General features: G+C 52.6%; 1 protein-coding gene across 1 annotated transcript; it reads left to right on the top strand.

Annotated features, from left to right (window-relative positions):
* Positions 1-4896: 4896 nt before the first annotated feature.
* Positions 4897-19336, top strand: SPRYD3 (SPRY domain containing 3). Its single transcript, XM_030322698.2, has 11 exons — positions 4897-4998; positions 6481-6627; positions 7618-7693; positions 8206-8330; positions 8650-8785; positions 9622-9807; positions 15938-16087; positions 16543-16600; positions 17282-17401; positions 17486-17658; positions 17998-19336. Exons 1-11 carry the CDS (start codon positions 4976-4978, stop codon positions 18130-18132), a joined length of 1329 nt encoding a protein of 442 aa, XP_030178558.1. The 5' UTR covers positions 4897-4975; the 3' UTR covers positions 18133-19336.
* Positions 19337-19407: the final 71 nt, after the last annotated feature.

The following is a 19407-nucleotide window of genomic DNA, read 5'->3' as shown; positions in this document are numbered from 1 at the left end:
AGGGGAAGGCTTCTAGGCAGAGGGAGCAACACCTGTCTTTACCAATCATGTGGCTGTCCATCATGTGTCTTCTGTTAACATTTCTGATAGTTTGTCTTGTATTTCTAGCACACTTTCATATACCAGATCTTTTCTTCTTATAACTGGCTTATAAATGCCCTTAGATTAGGGGCCATATCCTCTATTCCCCCATCCATAAAATGCTTGTTTCGATATCCACTTTGTAGAATTGTTAGGTTAGGGGAAATTCATGTGATGTACATGGTAGGCATCCAGTGTTTTTGTTTTCCTATAATGAATGGAATGAAGTGTCTAACTCAGTTCCTGGCCCACATAATATACTCAGCACTTAATGAATGAATGATCCTACCCTGGTTCAAAATCGTTGTGTTCACATCTGAACTCTGCTTTGGAAGGCCTCGTTGGATGGGAAAAGATCCAGAGAGACGCAATATTTCAGTAGGGTGAGGATACCTGCCTGTGAGAGCTAACCAGATGAGGGCCGTCCAGTCTGAAGAGGAGGCAAAGATGTTGAGATTCAACTCAAGTTCACTGAATGCTTATTTATATTTTGCATAATTTCACAATGTTCTATTACCATCTCCACTTTGCAAATAAGAAGGCATATTTAGAGACACCAAATTCCTGGCTGAAGGCCACACAGCTGGACGGTGGGATCCACTGGATTCCAAGTTCAATGCTTTTTACACTTCAACATAAAAACTTTCATGATGTAGAAAAACATTAAGACTTTGGATAAGTTAAATACAGACTTGTTTGCTAAACTGTCTAAATACTCAAACCACATGTAATTTCTAGAGCTAGAGAGAAGTTGTTTTAAGGCAAATAAAAGGAAGGGTAGACTTATGTTTGGGGTAGGGTAGGAAGAAACACAAGAAATGTATTATTATGATAAGCAGGACAAACTGAAAAAGAAAGAAATTAGAAAAGAATTAATAAGATCATAGGTATAAGATCCCTGGCAAGTCATGAAAAGACTAGACCTCCTCTTTTACTTCTTCTTGAGCTATGAGAACACCCTCAGCCTAAATCTGGCCTCTTTCCAAAGGCAACCTGGAGTTGTTCGAGGTCTGGGTTCCTACCCTTCTGGGCAGGCCAGCTGTGCCCTCTTTATTACCTGTCTCTGGCAGAGCTGTTGAAGAAAGTATCCTAGGCTGTAACAAAACATTGGTCATAGTAAATATTTCTTTTTTTCCTCCCTAAAATTTTGGCCTGAGGGCCTAGAATTTAGTATTAAACAACCAGAGTAAGTTTAGGGAGATAGCAATTAAATCCCATACATCACACTCGAATACAGCTGACCCTTGAACAACATGGGTTTGACCTGGTCCACTTATAGGTGGATTTTTTTCCCGATCAACACGATATAGCACTGTATTTTCTCTTCTTTGTTATTTTCTTAGGAATATTTTCTTTTCTCTAGCTTACTTTGTTGTAAGAATACAGTATACAATATACATAACATACGAAATATGTGTTAACTGACTGTTTACGTCATTGCTAAGTCTTCTGGTCAACAATGGGCTATTAGCAGTTAAGTTTTGGGGGAGTCAAAAGTTATACATGCAGATATGCTGTATTTATCAGGAGAAAAAGCCCACGTACAAGTGAACTCGCACAGTTCAAACCTGAGAAGACAAGACACAGACTGGAAGACAATATTTGTAAATCACATATCTGATAAAGGATTTGAATTCAGAATATATAAAGAACTTTCAAAATGCAATATTAAGTAAAGCAACTCAAGTTTTAAGACTGGGCAAATGACTTGAACAGACATGGTCACTATCTTTATTGTGGACCTATTAGGATTAGCTATGGAGGCCAGCCTCAGGATCTTCATCTGCAAAAAGGAGATAATAATAAGAGTCACCAAAGAAGATAGACGGATAGCAAATAAGCATGTGAAAAGATATTCGATATCGTTAGTCATTATGGAAATGCAAATTAAAATCACAATGAAATACCACTACATATCTACTAGAATAGCTACAATTAAAAAGAATGACAATGCCAGTGTTGGAGAGGATGTGGAACAGCTGGAACATTCATCCACTGCTGACAGGAATTTAAAAGGATACAACTGCGGCGCCTGGGTGGCTCAGTCGGTTAAGGTTAAGCGTTCGACTTCCGTTCAGGTCATGATCTCACAGCTTGTGGTTCTGTGCTGACAGCTCAGAGCCAGGAACCCGCTTCAGATTCTGTGTCTCCCTCTCTTTCTCTGCTCCTACTCTGATCACGCTCTGTGTGTCTCTCTCAAAAATAAATAAACATTAAAAAAATTTTTTTTAACTGACACAACTATTTTTTTTAATGTTTATTTATTTATTGAGAGACAGAGAGGGAGAGAGAGAATCCCAAGCAGGTTCGGCACTGTCAGCACAGAGCCGGACTTGGGGTTTGATGAACCCCTTGATGAACCTTCATGGCTTCATGAACCATGAGATTATGACCTGAGCCGAAATCAAGAGTTGTATGCTTAACCGACTGAGCTACCCAGGCGCCCTGATACAACTATTTTGGAAAAGTTTGGCAATTTCTCAAAAAGTTAAGCATACATCTACCATGTGACCCAGCCAGTCACTGCGAGGGGCTTACCTAAGAGAAAATAAAATGTATGTCCATACAAAGATTGGTGCGTGAATGTTCATAGCAGCTTTATTTGTAAAAGCCAAAAATCAGAAACAACTAAATGTCCATCCATCAACAGATGAATCATTAACAAATTGTGGTATATCCACATAGTAGCATACAACTCAGCAATAAAACAGAATGAACTAGTGACACACGCAGCAGCAACACAGACGGATCTCAAAATATTTATTCTGAATAAAAGAAGCCAGACATCCCTCCCCCACAAGAACGTGTGTGTGTGTGTGTGTGTGTGTGTGTGTATGAAATCTGTGATTTCACTTAAGTAAAGTTTTAGAATATGCAAACTAAACTAGTGACAAAAAGCAGATTAGTTTCCTGGGGATGAGGGGGTGGGAGGGAGGGATTACAAAAAGAGCACAAAGAAACTTTTTAAAAAATGTTTTACTTATTTTTGAGAGAGAGAGTGCAAGCGAGCAAGCGAGCATGAGCGGGGGAGGGGCAGAGAGAGAGGGAGACAGGGGACTGGACATGGGCTACTCGCTGACAGCAACCGGCCCAGTGGGGAGCTTGAACTCACGACCCGTGAGATCATGACCTGAGCCGAAGTCCAATGCTCAACCGACTGAGCCACCCAGCCATCGCCAAAGAAACTTTTGGAAGTGATATTATGTATGTTCATTGCTTTGACTGTGGTGAAATTTTCATGGGTGTATACATAATCTATCAAATTGTGCACCTTAAATATGTAGGGCTTATCCTACGTCAATTATATCTCAATAAAGTTGTTTAATCAAATACAGTTAGATATCAAACACAAATTGTCAATCAAATCCTGAGAATGTTAACAGATTGATGATTCACCAAAAGGGCCAGCCCCACACCTGGAACCCAAAGATGAGGAATTCTCGAGTGGAATCACCAACCATTAGTAACACTTTGGAAACACCTTCTTCTGCCCTTTCACCATTTGAGGCCCTAACTAGCTAACTAGTTTCTGGAAGGAGCCAGGAGACCCTGTGTGGGACGGTTGTGACTCTGAGAGCCCCCTGGGCTGTTGCTTTCTGGTTGCCTTTGGGAACAGCTGAGTTGAGGCTTGGGGTATTTTTTATAGTTTAGGAAGGGGAGGTTGAAGAAAGCAATAAAGGAAACAGGAGCTGGAGATGAGTTGGGGAGGGTAATTCCAGATTCATGGAATCCAGGGGCTGGAATGGCGCTAAGAGACCACATGCTTCAAAATTTTTGTTTATGGGTAAGAACACCAAGACCTTGACCTCAAGCATAGGGGGCTCTAATCCAGATTTCCTAATTTCCCATCTATATTTTCTCCCATCACCGATTTCCATCATGCCAAGTGGCCACTGTATATCTAGCAGAGACAGACCTATATACAGAAGTGACTTTTAGGTAATGAAAGATTGTAAAAAGTGCTTAGATGAGGCGCAAATGAAATGGTATGAGAACGCAGAGGAGGGAAAACCCTCTGATCTGGAAGGGACATCTGGTGATGGGAGGCGACCTGCGCAGCCCTCCCGAGAGTGGTAATAAACACCCTTTAGTAGGTGCTCAATAAATATGAGTATCCTTCCCTTCATATAATGACTCAGGCCTAACTTTCCTTACGTCACACCCAAAGCTTCCCTTCCGTAACAGCCAGAGGTTTCATGCCATCGTGGTTTTGCATCGGAAGTTCTCTCTTCCTGCAATGAACTGTCCTTCCCAGAAGGAGCGGAAGGTGACAAGACGTGGAGCTCGGGGGGAATAAAGAGCACATGGTAATAGCATAGCTCTGGAGAATAAATATAAAGCACATGGTAACAGGCGCACGAGCTATGGAGGCCAGCCTCAAGATCTGCATCTGCAAAAAGGAGATAATGATAAGATTCATTTCATAAGGTCATTTCATAAGGTTGCTGGGTGGTTTAAGAGGACATTCCTACGAAGCTTGCTTTCAGCGTCGTCTGTGCCACAGAACGAGCGCGCAGGCAAGACTGGCAGCAGCTGTAGGTGCGCAGGGACCTTCCCCGCCCGCCCCGCCCGGCGCGGGAGCCGCCCCTTGACCGCCCAGTCCGCGCCCACGGCGCCCGGCGCGGCGTCCGCGCCGCCACGTCGCTGCCTCCACCCTCCCACCCTCGGGTTACCAGCCCCTACCCTGCGCTAGGTAGCCAGTTCACCGGGCCGCGCCCGAGCCTGCCTGCGTCCTTCCATTGGTTCTTGCAGATGCCTGTCATCCTGGGGCGCTGCAGATTGGCCGGGGAGTGTGGGGATGGGCGGGCCTCGGAGAGCGTAGGAAGGGCGGGGACCCGGATGTGTGTGGTGGTGGCGGCCGAAGAGCTAGTGTGAGGAGCTGAGAGGCCTATGGATGAGGAGAACGCGGCGGCCCCGGTAGGCGGGGATCGGGGGGGGGGCGGGGTCCCGGAGGCTTCGGGTCCCCCCCCCGGAGCCTGAGGCGGGAGGCGGGGGTCCTGGGCGGAGGCTTCGGGGTCAGAGGCGGGGCCTGCGCCCCGGTCCCTGGGCTTCCTGCCTCGGGACCCTCCTCGGCCCCGTGCCGGGCCTGGGGAGACTGGGTGTAGTCGCGCTGAGGAGCCCGGCCCTCCTGCCCCCGGGTCTCGTCTGAGGGCCAGGCGGTGTCCGGGCTGGAGGCGGGACCCGGTGCGGCCACCGCTCGCGGGTGCCAAGGCTGTGCGGTTCTGGGCGAGCGGACGTCCTTAGGTTTGGGGGCCACTATCTGTCTGGGGTGGAGCCCAGGCGGCGAGTGAGGAGGGCAGCCCCGCCGGTGCCAACCCTTCTGGGCCACGTGGTGCCTGTGGCTACCGCAGAAGGGTGTAACAAGCGCCTTGGGGTCGAATTCAGCCCAGCTAAGGCTCATTTAAGCACCTACTGTATGCAGGGTACTGTCAGGCCTTGATGGAACCTCTGTCCCAATGTTTGGGCGATGGGAAGAGAAAAGTACCTCCCATTTTCGTTACTTTTGGCTTCCAGGAAAAATTCATTCGTTCGTTCGTTCATTCATTCATTCATTCATTCATATATTAGCACCGTTGGTGATTTAAATATCCAGGTCATCCTACTCCTCTCCATCTTCACTGCTACCCTCCTAGTGGATGCCATCTCTCATTGGAGCTGCTCCAACAGCCTCTTACTTGTTCGCCCCTTCTGCTCTTGTATATCTGTGATCAGTTCTCCAGCCAACAGCCTGAATGATCTTTAACATCTGATAAACCTTAAAAATCCCGTCATTTCCTTGCTTAAAACCCTCCAGAGGTTTCCTGTCCCGCTTGGGATAAAATCCAGACTCCTTAACCTGTGGTCTGCTCTGGCTCCTGGCTTCTTCCCATCTTCTTCTTGAACACTCTCCCACACGCATTCCCTACACACCAGCCACCCTGGCCTTTGTATTCCTCTACCGTGCCTGCCTTCCACCCCACGACCTGTGTCCTGGCTGGCCCCTCTGCCTGAAATACTCTTTCTTGAGCTTGTCCCACGCCTGGCTTCTTCTTAACTCAAGTGTCACCTTAGAGAGACTTCCTCTGTCCGCTGTATCCAAAGTAGTCCTTAGACTTTACGCCTTTATTCTGCATCCCCACTCTACTTTTCTCCTCTACTGTCCCACGTCGTCAGGTCTGCGTCTTCCCTGTCACGCCTCCCGCACTGGAACGGAAGTGCTGTGAGAATAGGAATCCCACCCATCTTGTTCACAGCGGTACTCCTAACACCAAGAACAGTGCACATAGTAGGAGCTCAGGAAATGCTGAATGTTAAGGACGAGGTTGGGGATTGTTGACTGACTTTGAGTCCAGTGCCCTCTCCACGTTCTGGTGTGCTCTGGGCCCTGCCTCCTTCTCAGTCTCCTTCTCCCCATGGCAGGTTTGTTCTCATGAACAAGATGGATGACCTCAACCTGCACTACCGGTTTCTGAATTGGCGCCGGAGGATCCGGGAAATTCGGGAGGTCCGGGCTTTCCGATACCAGGAGAGGTTCAAGCACATTCTTGTAGACGGAGACACTTTGAGGTGAGTTTAGGGGGAGTGCTTCCACATTTTCCTTGCTCTGCCAGGTCTTAGAGATGAAAAGGGGCCTTTTCAGAGGCAGACGACTGTTGGCACCTGCCCTGCGAGGGCCTTTGACCCTGGAGGCCTTTCTGAGTGGAGCGGGGTGGAGCTGTGTCTCTGGGTCACTCTGTCCTGGTCCACATTAGAAGCAGTCGTGTAAGAGAGAGGAAGCTGCTGGTGTGTCGAGTCGCCCAAGTGCCTCGTTGAGGGGACTCCAGTGGGTGTGTGGCTTGTCTGGGTCTCCTTCTGCCTGCATCTCAGGGGGTGGGGTTTGGTGGAGAGTAGCCGTTTCAGAGGCAGTGGATTTCCTGTTTTGGGAGGACAGTCCCACAGTGCGTCCTGCCCACCAGTTTCCAGCCCTTTGGCTTGTGTGTTTGTGTTTGTTTTCTCTCTCTTCTGGCTTGAACCCCTTCCCTGACTCCTTCTGAGCCTAATTCTGTCACAAAGTTGTCCCTGAAGGGGGGGGGAAGGAAGTAGTGCTGTTTAGCCTGAAGGCAAAAAAGTTGAGGAGTGGGGACTGAATAACCGTCTTCCAGTCTACGAAGGGCTTTGGTGCAGAGGATAGAGACCAGCTGTGCTTCAGCTCCACTGAAGACAGAGCCAGAGAAAAAGGCCAAAGCTGCAGCATGAGGGATTGAGGTTAGACAGGGTTGTGAGACCCCGGCTAGGCAATTAAGGGAGGTTCCGCATTCTTTTCCTCCTAGAAATGAAGGAGCCACGCTCTTTTTGGTCTGATGTGGGTTGGACCTTGGCTGGAGGCAGCAGGAGGGGTGGGTGACCTCAAGTATCTTGTTACGGTGTCTGTGCAGATGTCCCGAAGTGTGGCCTGATAGATTCTCCTCTGTGTTGGCCCTTACCGGGGGATGGGGCAGCGGTGAGGATGCTGAGGCCCTACCCCCTACTTCTGGGCTAGGCTGCTAATGAACCCCCCCCCCCCCATTCTTCTGTTAGTTACCATGGAAACTCCGGTGAAGTTGGCTGCTACGTGGCTTCTAGACCCCTGACCAAGGACAGCAATTATTTTGAGGTGATCAAGGCAGTGGGGGGGGGGGGGAGAGCAGGGGGTGAGATTGTTAAGCTCCAAGGAGATTCTTGCTCTCTTCCTTTTAATTTGCCATCAGGGCTGTCTTCTTGGCTGAGAAAAGGGCACAGAATACCATGGTGCCTCAGCTGAGAGATAGATGCCCCAGTGCTGTCACCCTGTCTCTTCTGTTCTCCTGCCCCTCAGCTAGGGGAGGAGCTATGACCCACACCCCGGACTCGGACCCATGTCCTTTCCCACTTCCTAACCCGAGCCCAGCATCTGCTCATTTTCCTATCATTTTCCATAGCTTCCAAATGATTTTCTGAGTAATCATGACAAAGTAGGCCCCTGGTCTCCCCAGTTCTCCCCTCAGTGTCCTTTCTTTTTCTTTGATTACCATATTTTTTTGTCTCTTTGAGGCTCTTTGAGCCTTTGATGTCTGACTCCCCTTCCCCACCCCGGCAGAAATTCATCCCGATGCCTGCTAATCCTTCCCCCTGCACTCTTCCTTGTAGGTGTCGATTGTGGACAGCGGGGTGCGGGGCACCATTGCTGTGGGGCTGGTCCCTCAGTACTACAGCTTGGATCACCAGCCTGGCTGGTTGCCCGACTCTGTAGCCTACCACGCTGATGATGGCAAGTGAGTTGCCTCCTGTGGAACCTTGTCCCTTTCCTGTGGATTCGGGAACCTTAGATATAAAGGACTACCTGGACGTGGTTTTTGCCATTCCTTCACCTGTCTTGGGGTATTTTCATAGACTTTTCTGATCAGGATGGGAAGGTGGCCTGATAGCTACCCTTGGAGGTTTGTAGACTTGGAGGGGAGGGTGGAGCTCATGCGTGGACACAGATGCCATTGCAGGGTGACTGGGAGCAGCAAGGTAGGCCCCAGGGGACAGTGCCGTGGAGAAGTTGGGAGGCCAGGCTCAGGTCCTGTGTCTGTGCCACTCTGTTTGCAGGCTGTACAATGGCCGAGCCAAGGGCCGCCAGTTTGGGTCAAAGTGCAACTCCGGGGACCGGATTGGCTGCGGCATTGAGCCCGTGTCCTTTGATGTACAGACTGCCCAGATCTTCTTCACCAAAAATGGGAAGCGGGTGAGTGGGAAATCCCAGGTGGGATTTAAGCGGGTTGAAGCCATCCGAGGATCTGTGGGAGTGGAAATCATCTGGCTGGGCTTGCTCAGGGACCCATAGGCTTTAGTTCCACCTCCTTCAGGCCAGCCTCAGGTTCTTCTGAAGTCTGTGTACGGGACAAGACACTTTCCCTGCCCAGGGGAAGCCAGGACATTGGCTAGATGATATGTGCACAGGGGTGGGTTAGTGCAGTGGAGGATGGGCAGAGATTGTAGGGGACCGAATTGGGTTATTTGGGGGAAAGTTTTGAGCAGAAAAGGAGAGGAAGAGGTTACAGCCTGGCTGCATAAGCTGGAGGTCCTCTTCGGAGATTTGACTTGAATGCTTTTGAGGGATATGTCCGTTCTGTGTTTATTTTTCTTGTTTCGCTTCTCCTTTCCTTCCCTCTTTGGAGACAGGCTAGTAGCGGTGAAGAGATGGGTAAGAGCGATGGAAGAGAGACCCTCAGCTGTCTTTCGTCTCCTGTCCTGCTCCATCTCCCACCCTGGGAAGATTGCTCTCTTAGGCCTTGGTGGGGGGCGGGGGGCCCTCCTTAGCGTCTGTGCCTCTAGAACACACACGTGCCAAAAGCATTTGGCAGCAAGTCAAGAGATTTTTGTCTGCCCTCTAGCTTTGTGGATACCTTGCTTGGCCAGGCGTGCTTAGCAACTTTTTAAACTTTTCCGTACCTCTGTTTTGCCGTCAGCGTGTGTGGTAGTTATTTGTTGCATCATCTCAAAAGTACCCTTGTGAGAATTAGGTGAGCTGTGGAAAAGTGAGCCAGGCGGCAGCTCCCTTCCTCCCTCCCTCCGCTGCAGGTGGGCTCCACCATCATGCCCATGTCCCCAGATGGACTGTTCCCAGCAGTGGGCATGCACTCTCTGGGTGAAGAGGTGAGGCTGCACCTCAACGCTGAGCTGGGCCGCGAGGACGACAGCGTCATGATGGTGGACAGTTACGAGGACGAGTGGGGTCGGCTGCATGATGTCAGAGTGTGCGGAACTGTAAGTGGAGGAGGGGGTGGAGTGGTGGGGGTTGGACCGGGAGGCCTGGGCTGAACTCTGTGGGCCACATACGCGTGTCTGAATTGCTTAGAATGGGGAGTGAGGACAGTGTCTTTTATAGGGTTTTGGGAAACGGGAATTTGGGGCCTTGACGCGACTTCTTGAATCCAGATCTGTGTTCTCCTTAGTGCTGATTGGCTGTCTTCCTTCTGTGTCACTGAGAGCTCAGGTTAGTTGCTTTACTCTGAGAACAGCAGTAGTTCTCCTTTGCCTTCTTTGGTTCTTTTTGCATCTGGTGGCCTCTGCTGCCCTGCACATCCGGGCTCATTTGGAGGCGGGATGCCTGGATCCTCCTTTCAAAAGCCCAGTCTTAGCTCAGCTGGCCCAAGCTCTCCACTCACTGTGCTGCAGGTTATGTGTGGTCACAAGCCCTGCTCCTGTGGGGGAAGGTTCTGAGATCTGTCTTGAGTAAGTGTCAATGTCAATGTCTTCTGTCTTCCCCCTACATTTTGATAGAGGAATGCGAATGAAGGCAAATGAAGGTTCATTGAGACTCCTTGACCCTCCAGAGTCTGCTTTTTTAATACACCGTCTCCTCATACCTGCTTTGGTCTCTCCCTGGATTTGAAACTTTCTTGGGGAGTGTATGGACCTTGGGAGAGGGAAATTCTTCACATCTACCCTCGATGCCTCATGCTGGGCTGGGAGTGAATGGATGCTGAGTCAGGGGTCTGGCCCTGGCCTCCAGTGGGCTGCTCCGGCCTCCCACTTCGAATTGTCCCTCTGCCGCCCTCTTGCTCCCGGCTCAACCTTTTTCTCCACCCTCTGGCCTTCTCACCCCAACCCAGGCTGTTTTCAGCTTAGCCTTTGATAGCAAAACAGAAGCAGTGGGGGGTGGGAGTGGATTATGAGCAAGGCTCCCCCATTTCTGGAGTTCAAGGTGAGTCAGACTCAAGGAAAATGGCAGAACGTGTGCCCTCCTGCTGCTCCTGACAACTCTGCACCCCCTCTGGCAGTGGGGTCTGAGGGCCGCAATGGTGGCAAGCCGGGAGGCTTCAGATGCCCACTCTTTGATCCTCATCTCTTTCTTTCCCCCTTCCACCATCATCTTGACAACATCTACAGAGTTGAACTTGGGACTGAGCCAGGGCGATGTTCCAGCTCTCATCCCTGACCTCTCCTCAAGACTGTTTTCCTGGCATCTTTTCCCTGCCTGGACCTGTCCCCACTCTGGCCCCAGCTCCTCCCAGGCAATCTTTTCTAATTGATGTAGAATCCTGTAGACATTTATAAATAGCCTTCCTTCCTCTCTGCCCTCCCCCAATGCCCTCAGGTCACACATTTGAGAATTTTTTCTTTCTTAGACATAAGCTGTTTGGCTCTTCTCTCAGACCCTCACCCCAGCTGGGGACAGCTGGCAGGGTGGACACACTGTTCCCTGAGCACCTGCTCCTCTGGGGCAGACTGGAGCATGAGCCTCTTGAGAGATACATGCCTTTCTTCTTCTCTTGCCAGCGACTCCATCTTTCAAATGAGGGTGACATATCCGGTTTCTTCCTTCCATCCCCTCGGACCCTATCCCTGCTTGTCTCTTGCCCTGCTCCTTCTTGTCCCTTTTGACCATCCATTGTGTTTGTGATCTGGGGATGGGAGTTGTGTCTCCTGGAGGAGCCTGGGAGAGGTCATTTGGGCTATTGGAGGCCTGTGCCTCCCACTTCTAAAGATGTATAGCTCAGCTGTTTCTCCATTTTGCCCTTCCTGTTTTCCTGTCCCCTCTGTGGGGAGCCTTTCCCTGGAGCCTCAAGACCTCCGCTGTTGGATGGGCCCTGTTTCTCCCGCCTTGAGTGACGTTCCCGGTAGAGCGCCCTTTAGAACCATAAAGGTCTGGGGGAGGCTCTGATGCCATCCAGTCCGGGGCTTCCCAGTGCGGAGCCGAAGACCGTTCACCTTGACATGCAGGATGTTTAGCATCCTAGGCACCCAGACCCAGGGTGCTGGGAGCTCCCTCCCCTAGTCTTTGTGACAGCCCTCATGCTCCCAGATCTCTTGTGCGGTTGATGAAAAAACACAGACAGAAGTGAAAACAGCACCAGACAGAAGTGAAGAGACTTGTTCAAACGTCAAACAGTGAATTAGTAGTGAAACTAAGTCCAGATATTTATTCTTTGATCCCTTGCCACCAGTCTGTCCACTGCCAGACACATGCTGTGCCCTTCTCCCCAACCCTTCTTCTGTAGCCCGTCATCTCTCCTCCTGGCCCTTCTTGTAAGGTGAATCGGGGTTCCTGGGCTTTAAGTCCCCACCTCCCCTGTCAGTCTCCTGACTAGCTCTTAGCCACGGCCCTTTTGGGTGAGCTTACCTTGCTGTCTGGGACCCTTTGCCTCCTGGGCCTTTCTCTCAGTTTGGAGTCTCTGTTATCTTCTCTCTTCCCTTCTCACTGGTTCTTCCTACAGAGAAGAACGAATTCCTGACCCTCTTTTTTCCCTCCAACATTAAATTATGAACAATTTCAAACATATGGAAAAATTGAAAAAATGGTACAGTGTGTACCCATTTACCTGCTACCTAGCTTCAACAGTTGATATTTAGTTGTGTCTGTTTGATCTGAGCACCTGTATATAGACAGACCTGGCTCTTTCTTGAGTGGAATCCTTCCCCCTGCATCCTGTGGCCTCAATTTCCCCTCCTGAAGAGTCCCTCCTTTGCAGAGCTCTGAGGGTGTTGAGGAACCGCTGCTGTGTTTGCTCAGGGATGGGGGTGTTACCCCTCACCTCATCCCTGCCCCCAGGCTTTGCAAAGTGAGGTAATGTGTGGAGGGTGGGGGGCAGTAGGTAAAGCTGGGGGATTAGACTCATTCTGTCTTTGTTTCCTGCTCATAGCTCCTCTGACAACTCCTTAGTGACGGAGCAACGGCTTTGGTACACAGAGAGGGGTGAATAAGGCCTCACCCTCCAGGGGTCCTCCCGGACCCAACCCAACCCAACCCAGGAGGAGACCATGTTGGGGCCTGAGCTGGCCGGTGGGGAGTGTGGAGCACGTTCTTGGTGCCTGTTTCAGCTGCTTCTAGGCCCTCAGGGCACTGAGCCCTCCCTTGCTCCTGTCAAGAGGGATTAGGGTCTCTGCTGGCAAGAGGAGGAGGGCGGATACCAGCCAGAGAGAAGTGACTGGGAAGGCGCTACTGGGAGGTGGGGGGTTGGAGTGCAGGAGGCTCTCTGCAATCTGGCCCGCAGCTTCCATTCTGTGGCTTCGAGTCCACCTGTTTGGCCTCTCAGGGCTTTGGTGGTGTGGGGAGGGAGGCTCAGGAGTTGGGGGGCTTGAAAGCACTGAGGAAAGGATGCCCTTACCCCACCAAAGATGTGGGGGAATATTCCTGCTGCTTGGGCATTATTTGAGAAGTACTAAGAGGAGGGCAGCTGGTCAGTGGGGACAGAGTAATCTGGGGCGTGCTCATCTGTCCTAGGGGAACGGTGACCAGTTCTGGGGCCTATGGGGCTGCTGGAGTTGGAGGTAAGGGCTGAGATGAAGGGTCATTTCTGACCGTGATGCGAAGTTATAGTCTGTTGTAGCTTTGGGGTGACCGTTCATGTTCACGGAGCATTGATACGTGGGTATGTTCTGGTACACCCCTCCCCCCCTTCCTGATTTAGGGAAAGGCGGAACATGTGTTGATCACCTGGGGGCAGGCTCCATGCCAAGCACTTGACACACTTCATTTAGTCTTCTCTTGCCCATTTTAGGAAAATTCCTTTTACTGAGGAAGAAACTGTGGCTTAAAGGAGCAACAGTCGCTTTCTCGAAGTTAGCTTCTAGTGACTAAGAGGAGTTAGGATTTGAACCCAGGGCTGTGTGATTCTCTTTCCAAACTGAAAGGCATTTGAGGCACAGATGAGGGACCAGCATTGAGATTCTAGCAACTCAGACCCTAGGGGCTAAACCTCCCATCTCCACTAGGTTGCTAAAGCCCTAGTCTCAGGAGGGGAGGAGTGAACTCAAGCTAGGATCTGTCAGGGAGGCCACACTCCCCACCTGCCCCTGTAAATGCTGAGAGAGGATCAGATGAATTGGGGCAGTTTACGCCCTAAGGGGCGGGTGGTTCCTCTCTTGCAGAGGGTGGCATTTGCTGGGACCTAGTCTTCCAGCTGTCGGCAGTCAGTCTGGAATGCTGTGCCGGGTGGGGAGTGGGTTTCAGAGTCCCACATTAGTGGGTTTCGTCCTCCTGACCTTTTAGCTGGAGGAAGCGTCCCCACCCTGTCCACAGACAAGACTGCAGTGGCCGCAGTCCTCAGGGCTGAGGCAGAGGGAATGGTTGGGCGGGTTTTTCCCAAGGATCAGGATCTGGAGCCGCTGCCTCTTGGCTCTGGAAGTGGAGAACACTGTGTTTCCTACGCCGAGGCCAGTTGGATGGAGTGGGTCGAGGGCAGCTGTGGGATCCCCCACCCAGTTCTGCAATGCTGACCGGAGAGGGTGGGCTGGGGGGCTCCTCGCACTGGGTGGAGCGTTAAGCCAGTTAATGCACACCAGGCTCTACCCCTCCCAGCTTGTGGGGAGATGCCGAGGAGGAACCCAGGCCCAGCAGAGGATACAGGACCGTGAGGGGAAGTCCAGCAGTGTGGGCCTTTAATTAGTACCCGGTAAATCAGAACATGGCCTGTGGGGGGACCCCCTTGTGGTGAAAGAAAGCAGTGTGAGCTAACCGAGAAGACCTGGGCTAGGGGTGTAAATAAAATAGGGTGAGCATAACCTGAAACACAGAAGGTCATGGCTGGAGGAATTTGAAAAAAAGCCTGGGTGTGGATGTAGGAGGCTTCCCATGCAGCTCTGGCTTTTCCTCTGGTTGCCTCTCCCACCTCAGTTCTCTTTTGGAGAAGAGGAGAGGATGGACTTGAGGTGGCAGGGCTTTGGGGATCGAGGGCTGAGAAGGGGACCCTGTCCCTCAAGTGTTCTGTCTGAAGGGGTGGTGAGGGTGCAGGCCCTGCCTCTGCCACAGACACTAGGCTTTTGCACTGGTGCAGGCCAGCATAATTCCTTTCCTGTTCAGGCAGGAGTTCTTGGGGGGTGAGAGGCCAGCATCCCAAGGCTTGCCAGGGATGAGTGGAGGAGGTCCCCAGGCAGTGTTTTCTTCTGGGCTGGAGGGTGGGAGAGTAGACTAAAGTCTTGAGGGGCAGTTTGGCTAATTAAAAAGGGATTAAGGACTCCCAGGTGATGCTGAGGGTGAGGAAAGAGGGGATGGGGTTGAGTCATAACCCCACCATTACCATGACAACTGATAAATAAATCCTCCCAGCTTGGGGGTGGCCGCCCCATCATGCCCAGGCAGGACCATTGTGGAATTGAAGAGCCCCAAGAGTCCGTCAGTCGCCTCCCCTCTCCCTCCACCTCCACACCCCTGCTGTGAAAGGGCCGAGAGGGGCTGTGAACAGGAAAGCCTGCCTTCATGTCTCCGGCCTGCCTGCTCCCCTCCTTCACATTAAGTAAAGAGTGGAGCTGGTCATTCTGGGTTCCCTGATTCTCCGCGGCACCCCCCTGACCCAGCTCTGTCCACAGCCAAGTCAAACAGCCCTTGAGAAATCACGTCCATCCCATCCTAGGCAGAAGTGGTTTCTGAGCTGTCTCCCCTCCCTCAGACATCTGGAGTTGGCACCTAACCTCTGCATCCTCCCTGTCCCCATTAGGCCCCCTCATGTCTCCTCTCAGCGCAGGCTTCACGTCCTCACATCTCTTTTTCTCCTGTCCAGGGCCCCTGGGTAGACCTCTTCTAGCAGGGTCTTTCAGGGCAGGGAGGTGACAGCCTGGAGACCCCTAGTGTGGTCCTGGGTGCTCAGCCAGCTGGGGTGCTGTGCTGCTGCCCGCCTCTCCCCCAAAGCAAGGAGAGGGGCTTTGGCTCAGTAGGTAGATGGGTGCGGGGCTCAGCCCTCCTGCCTGTGCTGCCTCCTTTGCTTCCCCCCCTCCGCCCCATTCTCCCATGCCTGCCCAGAACGTTGGGGCCCAGTTTCTTCTAGGATCCTTTCCCTTCCAGCCAAGGGTTTGTCACGCTCAGGAAACTGGTCCTGAGTGCCTCTGGACCAGGTTTCTAGGGCAGGTGTCAGTCTGCCCTCTGTACCACCTGCTGCCCCTGGCTCTTCCCCCACAGCTGCTGGAGTACTTGGGCAAGGGCAAGAGCATCGTTGACGTGGGGCTGGCCCAGGCCCGGCACCCGCTGAGCACCCGGAGCCATTACTTTGAGGTGGAGATCGTGGACCCTGGAGAGAAATGCTACATCGCCTTGGGGCTGGCCCGGAAGGTGGGGACTCGTGCTGGCTTTTTACCTGGAGAGCTGCTCAGCTCTGGGGCTGTTGGAATGGGGCCCAGAAGCTCTTGGGGAAATCGGGGAGCAGGGGGGGCAGGCTGTGGAGGGAGAAGGGTCTTTACCTGAGCATGGTTGTGTGTGTTCGCTGTGGGAGGGTACGCACCCCCCATGACCCACAACCAGATAGAGGGTCCTGACTGCAGCACTCAAATGGGCCTGCAGGTGGGGTGGGGGCAGCCTGCAGCCCTGGCTGTGAAAGCCAAACACCCTTGTTACCTTCCCTGCGTCCCCTGCAACCTCAAGTGCCTGAAGGGGGTGGGAGGCTGCAGGGGAGTGAGCAGCCCTCTGGGGTTGTAGCCTGTTTCAGAAGGTTGAACGTGCAGATGCCCTCTCTCCTGTTCTTTTTCTGTGCATGGGACCATAGGTTTTCTCTTTCCTTCTTGGTGCAGGATTATCCCAAGAACAGGCACCCTGGCTGGAGCAGAGGCTCTGTGGCTTACCATGCAGGTGGGTAGGGGCTGCCCCGGGGCGGCTGAGGCCATGGGGGCTGTAGAGGCACAGGGACATCCATTTTCCTGACCCCCAGCGAAAGGCCTCCCCTCCAGCGTCTGGCTGGTGAGACTTTCCCCTGCTGCTGTCTCATCTCCCCTTCCCAAGCTGCTAGTGCTTTCTCTTTGTGTTTTTCCTCCCGGCCTGAAAAGCGAGGGGAGCCGAAACAGGGGCGGGAGATCTGGGCCCAAACTGGACATTCCAGGCCTCTGAGTTGGCTCCCTCTGCGCCCTTCTTGCAGATTCTGCAGTTTCTTTTTTTGGTCTGCTTCATTTCCTTTAGGGCTTTCTTTAGAAAGGAGTTGCCATGAGCTCCCAGTGCCATCCCCATCCCCTCCTCAGCCCCTGTCCCCTCTCCCTTCTCCTGCCAGCATCCTGAGGGAGTCTGCTGCCCCTTAGCATCTTGAGCGAATATTGTGTCTCCTTTTTTTAATATGGTGCCCTCTTTCTACTCCTGTCTTTCCATCTTTGTTTCACCTTGACCCCTTTCCTTCCTCAGTGCTAGAGAGGGAGAGGAGCAAGCATTCAACTTCAAGCAGGGACTTCTTTCTCGCCCGGTGGAGGGTAGAGGATCAGCCCTTTCTTCAAGTGTGTGTCTTCTCCCTCCCCTCCTCCCCCTCTCCCCCCCCCCCCCCCATAGATGATGGAAAGATCTTCCACGGCAGTGGTGTGGGGGACCCCTTCGGGCCACGCTGTTACAAAGGGGACATTATGGGCTGTGGAATCATGTTCCCCCGGGACTACATTCTGGATAGTGAGGGTGAGTAGGTGGGGGTGGCTGACCAGGCTGGTCAGGCAGATGGTGGGGGCAGTACCACGGGAGCTCAGTTTCCTGGCCTCCTAGGTGACAGTGATGACAGTTGTGACACAGTGATCCTGTCCCCAACTGCCCGAGCCGTCCGGAATGTCCGGAATGTCATGTACCTGCACCAGGAGGGAGAAGAGGAAGAAGAGGAAGAGGAAGAAGAAGAAGATGGGGAAGAGATTGAGCAGGAGCATGAGGGCAAGAAGGTGGTGGTGAGTGGGGACAGGGTGGCGTTGGACTAGGGTTCTTGGGCCTGGGCAGGGGCTGGCATCATTGGGGAATAGGACCCCCAGCCAACGCAGGGAAGAGGGGAAGGCCTGGCCGTGGGCGTGTTCTGTTCTGAGGTGCTGGATGTTGCCCAGACTCTGGTGGGGAGCTGGTTTCCAGACGCCCCCTTGTGGTCACTTCCCACATCACCCTAAGTCTCTCCCCCCCCCGAGGGCTTCTGGGAGTTGGCAGTGCTTGGGGTTCAGGCCTGTGTGGCTCTAGTAGCATCATCAGAAGAGGCTAGAGCCCACCTGCTCCACTCCTCTACATGCCTCCACCCCCAGGTTTTCTTCACTCGGAACGGCAAGATCATCGGGAAGAAGGATGCTGTTGTACCTTCTGGCGGCTTCTTCCCCACCATTGGAATGCTGAGCTGTGGGGAGAAAGTCAAAGTGGATCTGCATCCCTTGAGTGGCTAGGGGCTTCTTCCCTAGACCTGCCCCGTCTCCTTTTCCTCACCCTTTGCAGAACTGAGTGCCCAGTTCCTGCCTTCCCCAAGGATTTGCTTACCCAGCAGGCCCCAGGGAGTTCATAGTCCCTCCGCCTCCCCCCAGATCAGGCCCCTGCCGAGCTCCTGTGTGCCCATGTTTCTGACCTGGTGCTACCTCGATCATCAGTCAGTCCTGGACCTGAGTCCCTGGTTGGACAGGAACAGGCCCTAAGAATGGAATTGGTATATTGGTGGGTCCCGCTTGCTTTGGCTGGTGGACTCCCGCACCTTTTCTTTCCCCACCGGCCATAGGAGTGGAGAGGAGTGAGCACCCTGTCTCAGCTGCTATTTGGGCATGAGGCTTTGCAGGGGGTGGAGTAGAGACATCCCCCTCCTCTATTTATCACAGTATTTCCCGTTGCATCTCCCTTTTTTGTTCCCTGTCCTCATTGTGAACCAGTTGCTGCTGTTATCCCACTGGCTGGGCTCGGGGGGCTCTGTTGGGCCCTCTCTCTCCTTCCACTGACTGCTGTCCCAGGAAGACTACTCTAGGGTCTCTGTTCTTTCCCTTGAGAGCCCGCTTTCTCCTTCACTGCCTGCTTAGGCACCGTAGTCCCGCAGAGAATCTGAGTCTCTGGCTCCCCGCAACTGTACACACAGTCGGGTGCCTGTTACGTGTTGAATGGAGTGAGAGAGGGGCTGCCAAGTGAGGGGGCCTGGGGCCTCTTCTCCCATCCCCTCCTTGCCATCCTTGGGACACCCGTGGTACCCTTGTCCCTAGTTCCCTGGGATGCACGGTGAAGGCAAGACCCGGAGCCGTGGTCTCAAGCGCAGAAGGTGGCTCGGCCCCTCACTCCCCTTCCCTGCTGCACCCGTGTCCCAGCTTGCTGCCTGTGCCAGTTGCCTGTTTTGCTTCAGTGTTTGATTCTAGCACTTACATACGTCCTCCCCTACCAAGCCCTCCTGTCTCCCGCCGCCACGACCCCTGACCCCCTTCCCATACAGTGACTTCTCCTGGGAGGAAGAGGGAGTGGGAGCTGTTAGCCTTGGTTTGCACAGAGTGGGTGGGCCTTGGGGAAAGGGGGTGAGCTGCTGTGTTGCTGGTGTCCCCCCTTCGGCCCTCCACTACGATGTATGAAATGTATGTACAGCCCAGAGATGTTTATACAGCCAATAAAGATGGAGTTTCTGTATTTATCAGGATGGCCTGGACAAGGGAATCCTTTCCCGTCCGTAGGGCCAGGGCCAGGGCTAGAGTTGGGGA

Source organism: Lynx canadensis, chromosome B4 (genome assembly GCF_007474595.2).
Source record: "Lynx canadensis isolate LIC74 chromosome B4, mLynCan4.pri.v2, whole genome shotgun sequence".
NCBI lineage: Eukaryota > Metazoa > Chordata > Mammalia > Carnivora > Felidae > Lynx > Lynx canadensis.
This window is presented reverse-complemented; position numbering and strand designations above follow the sequence as displayed.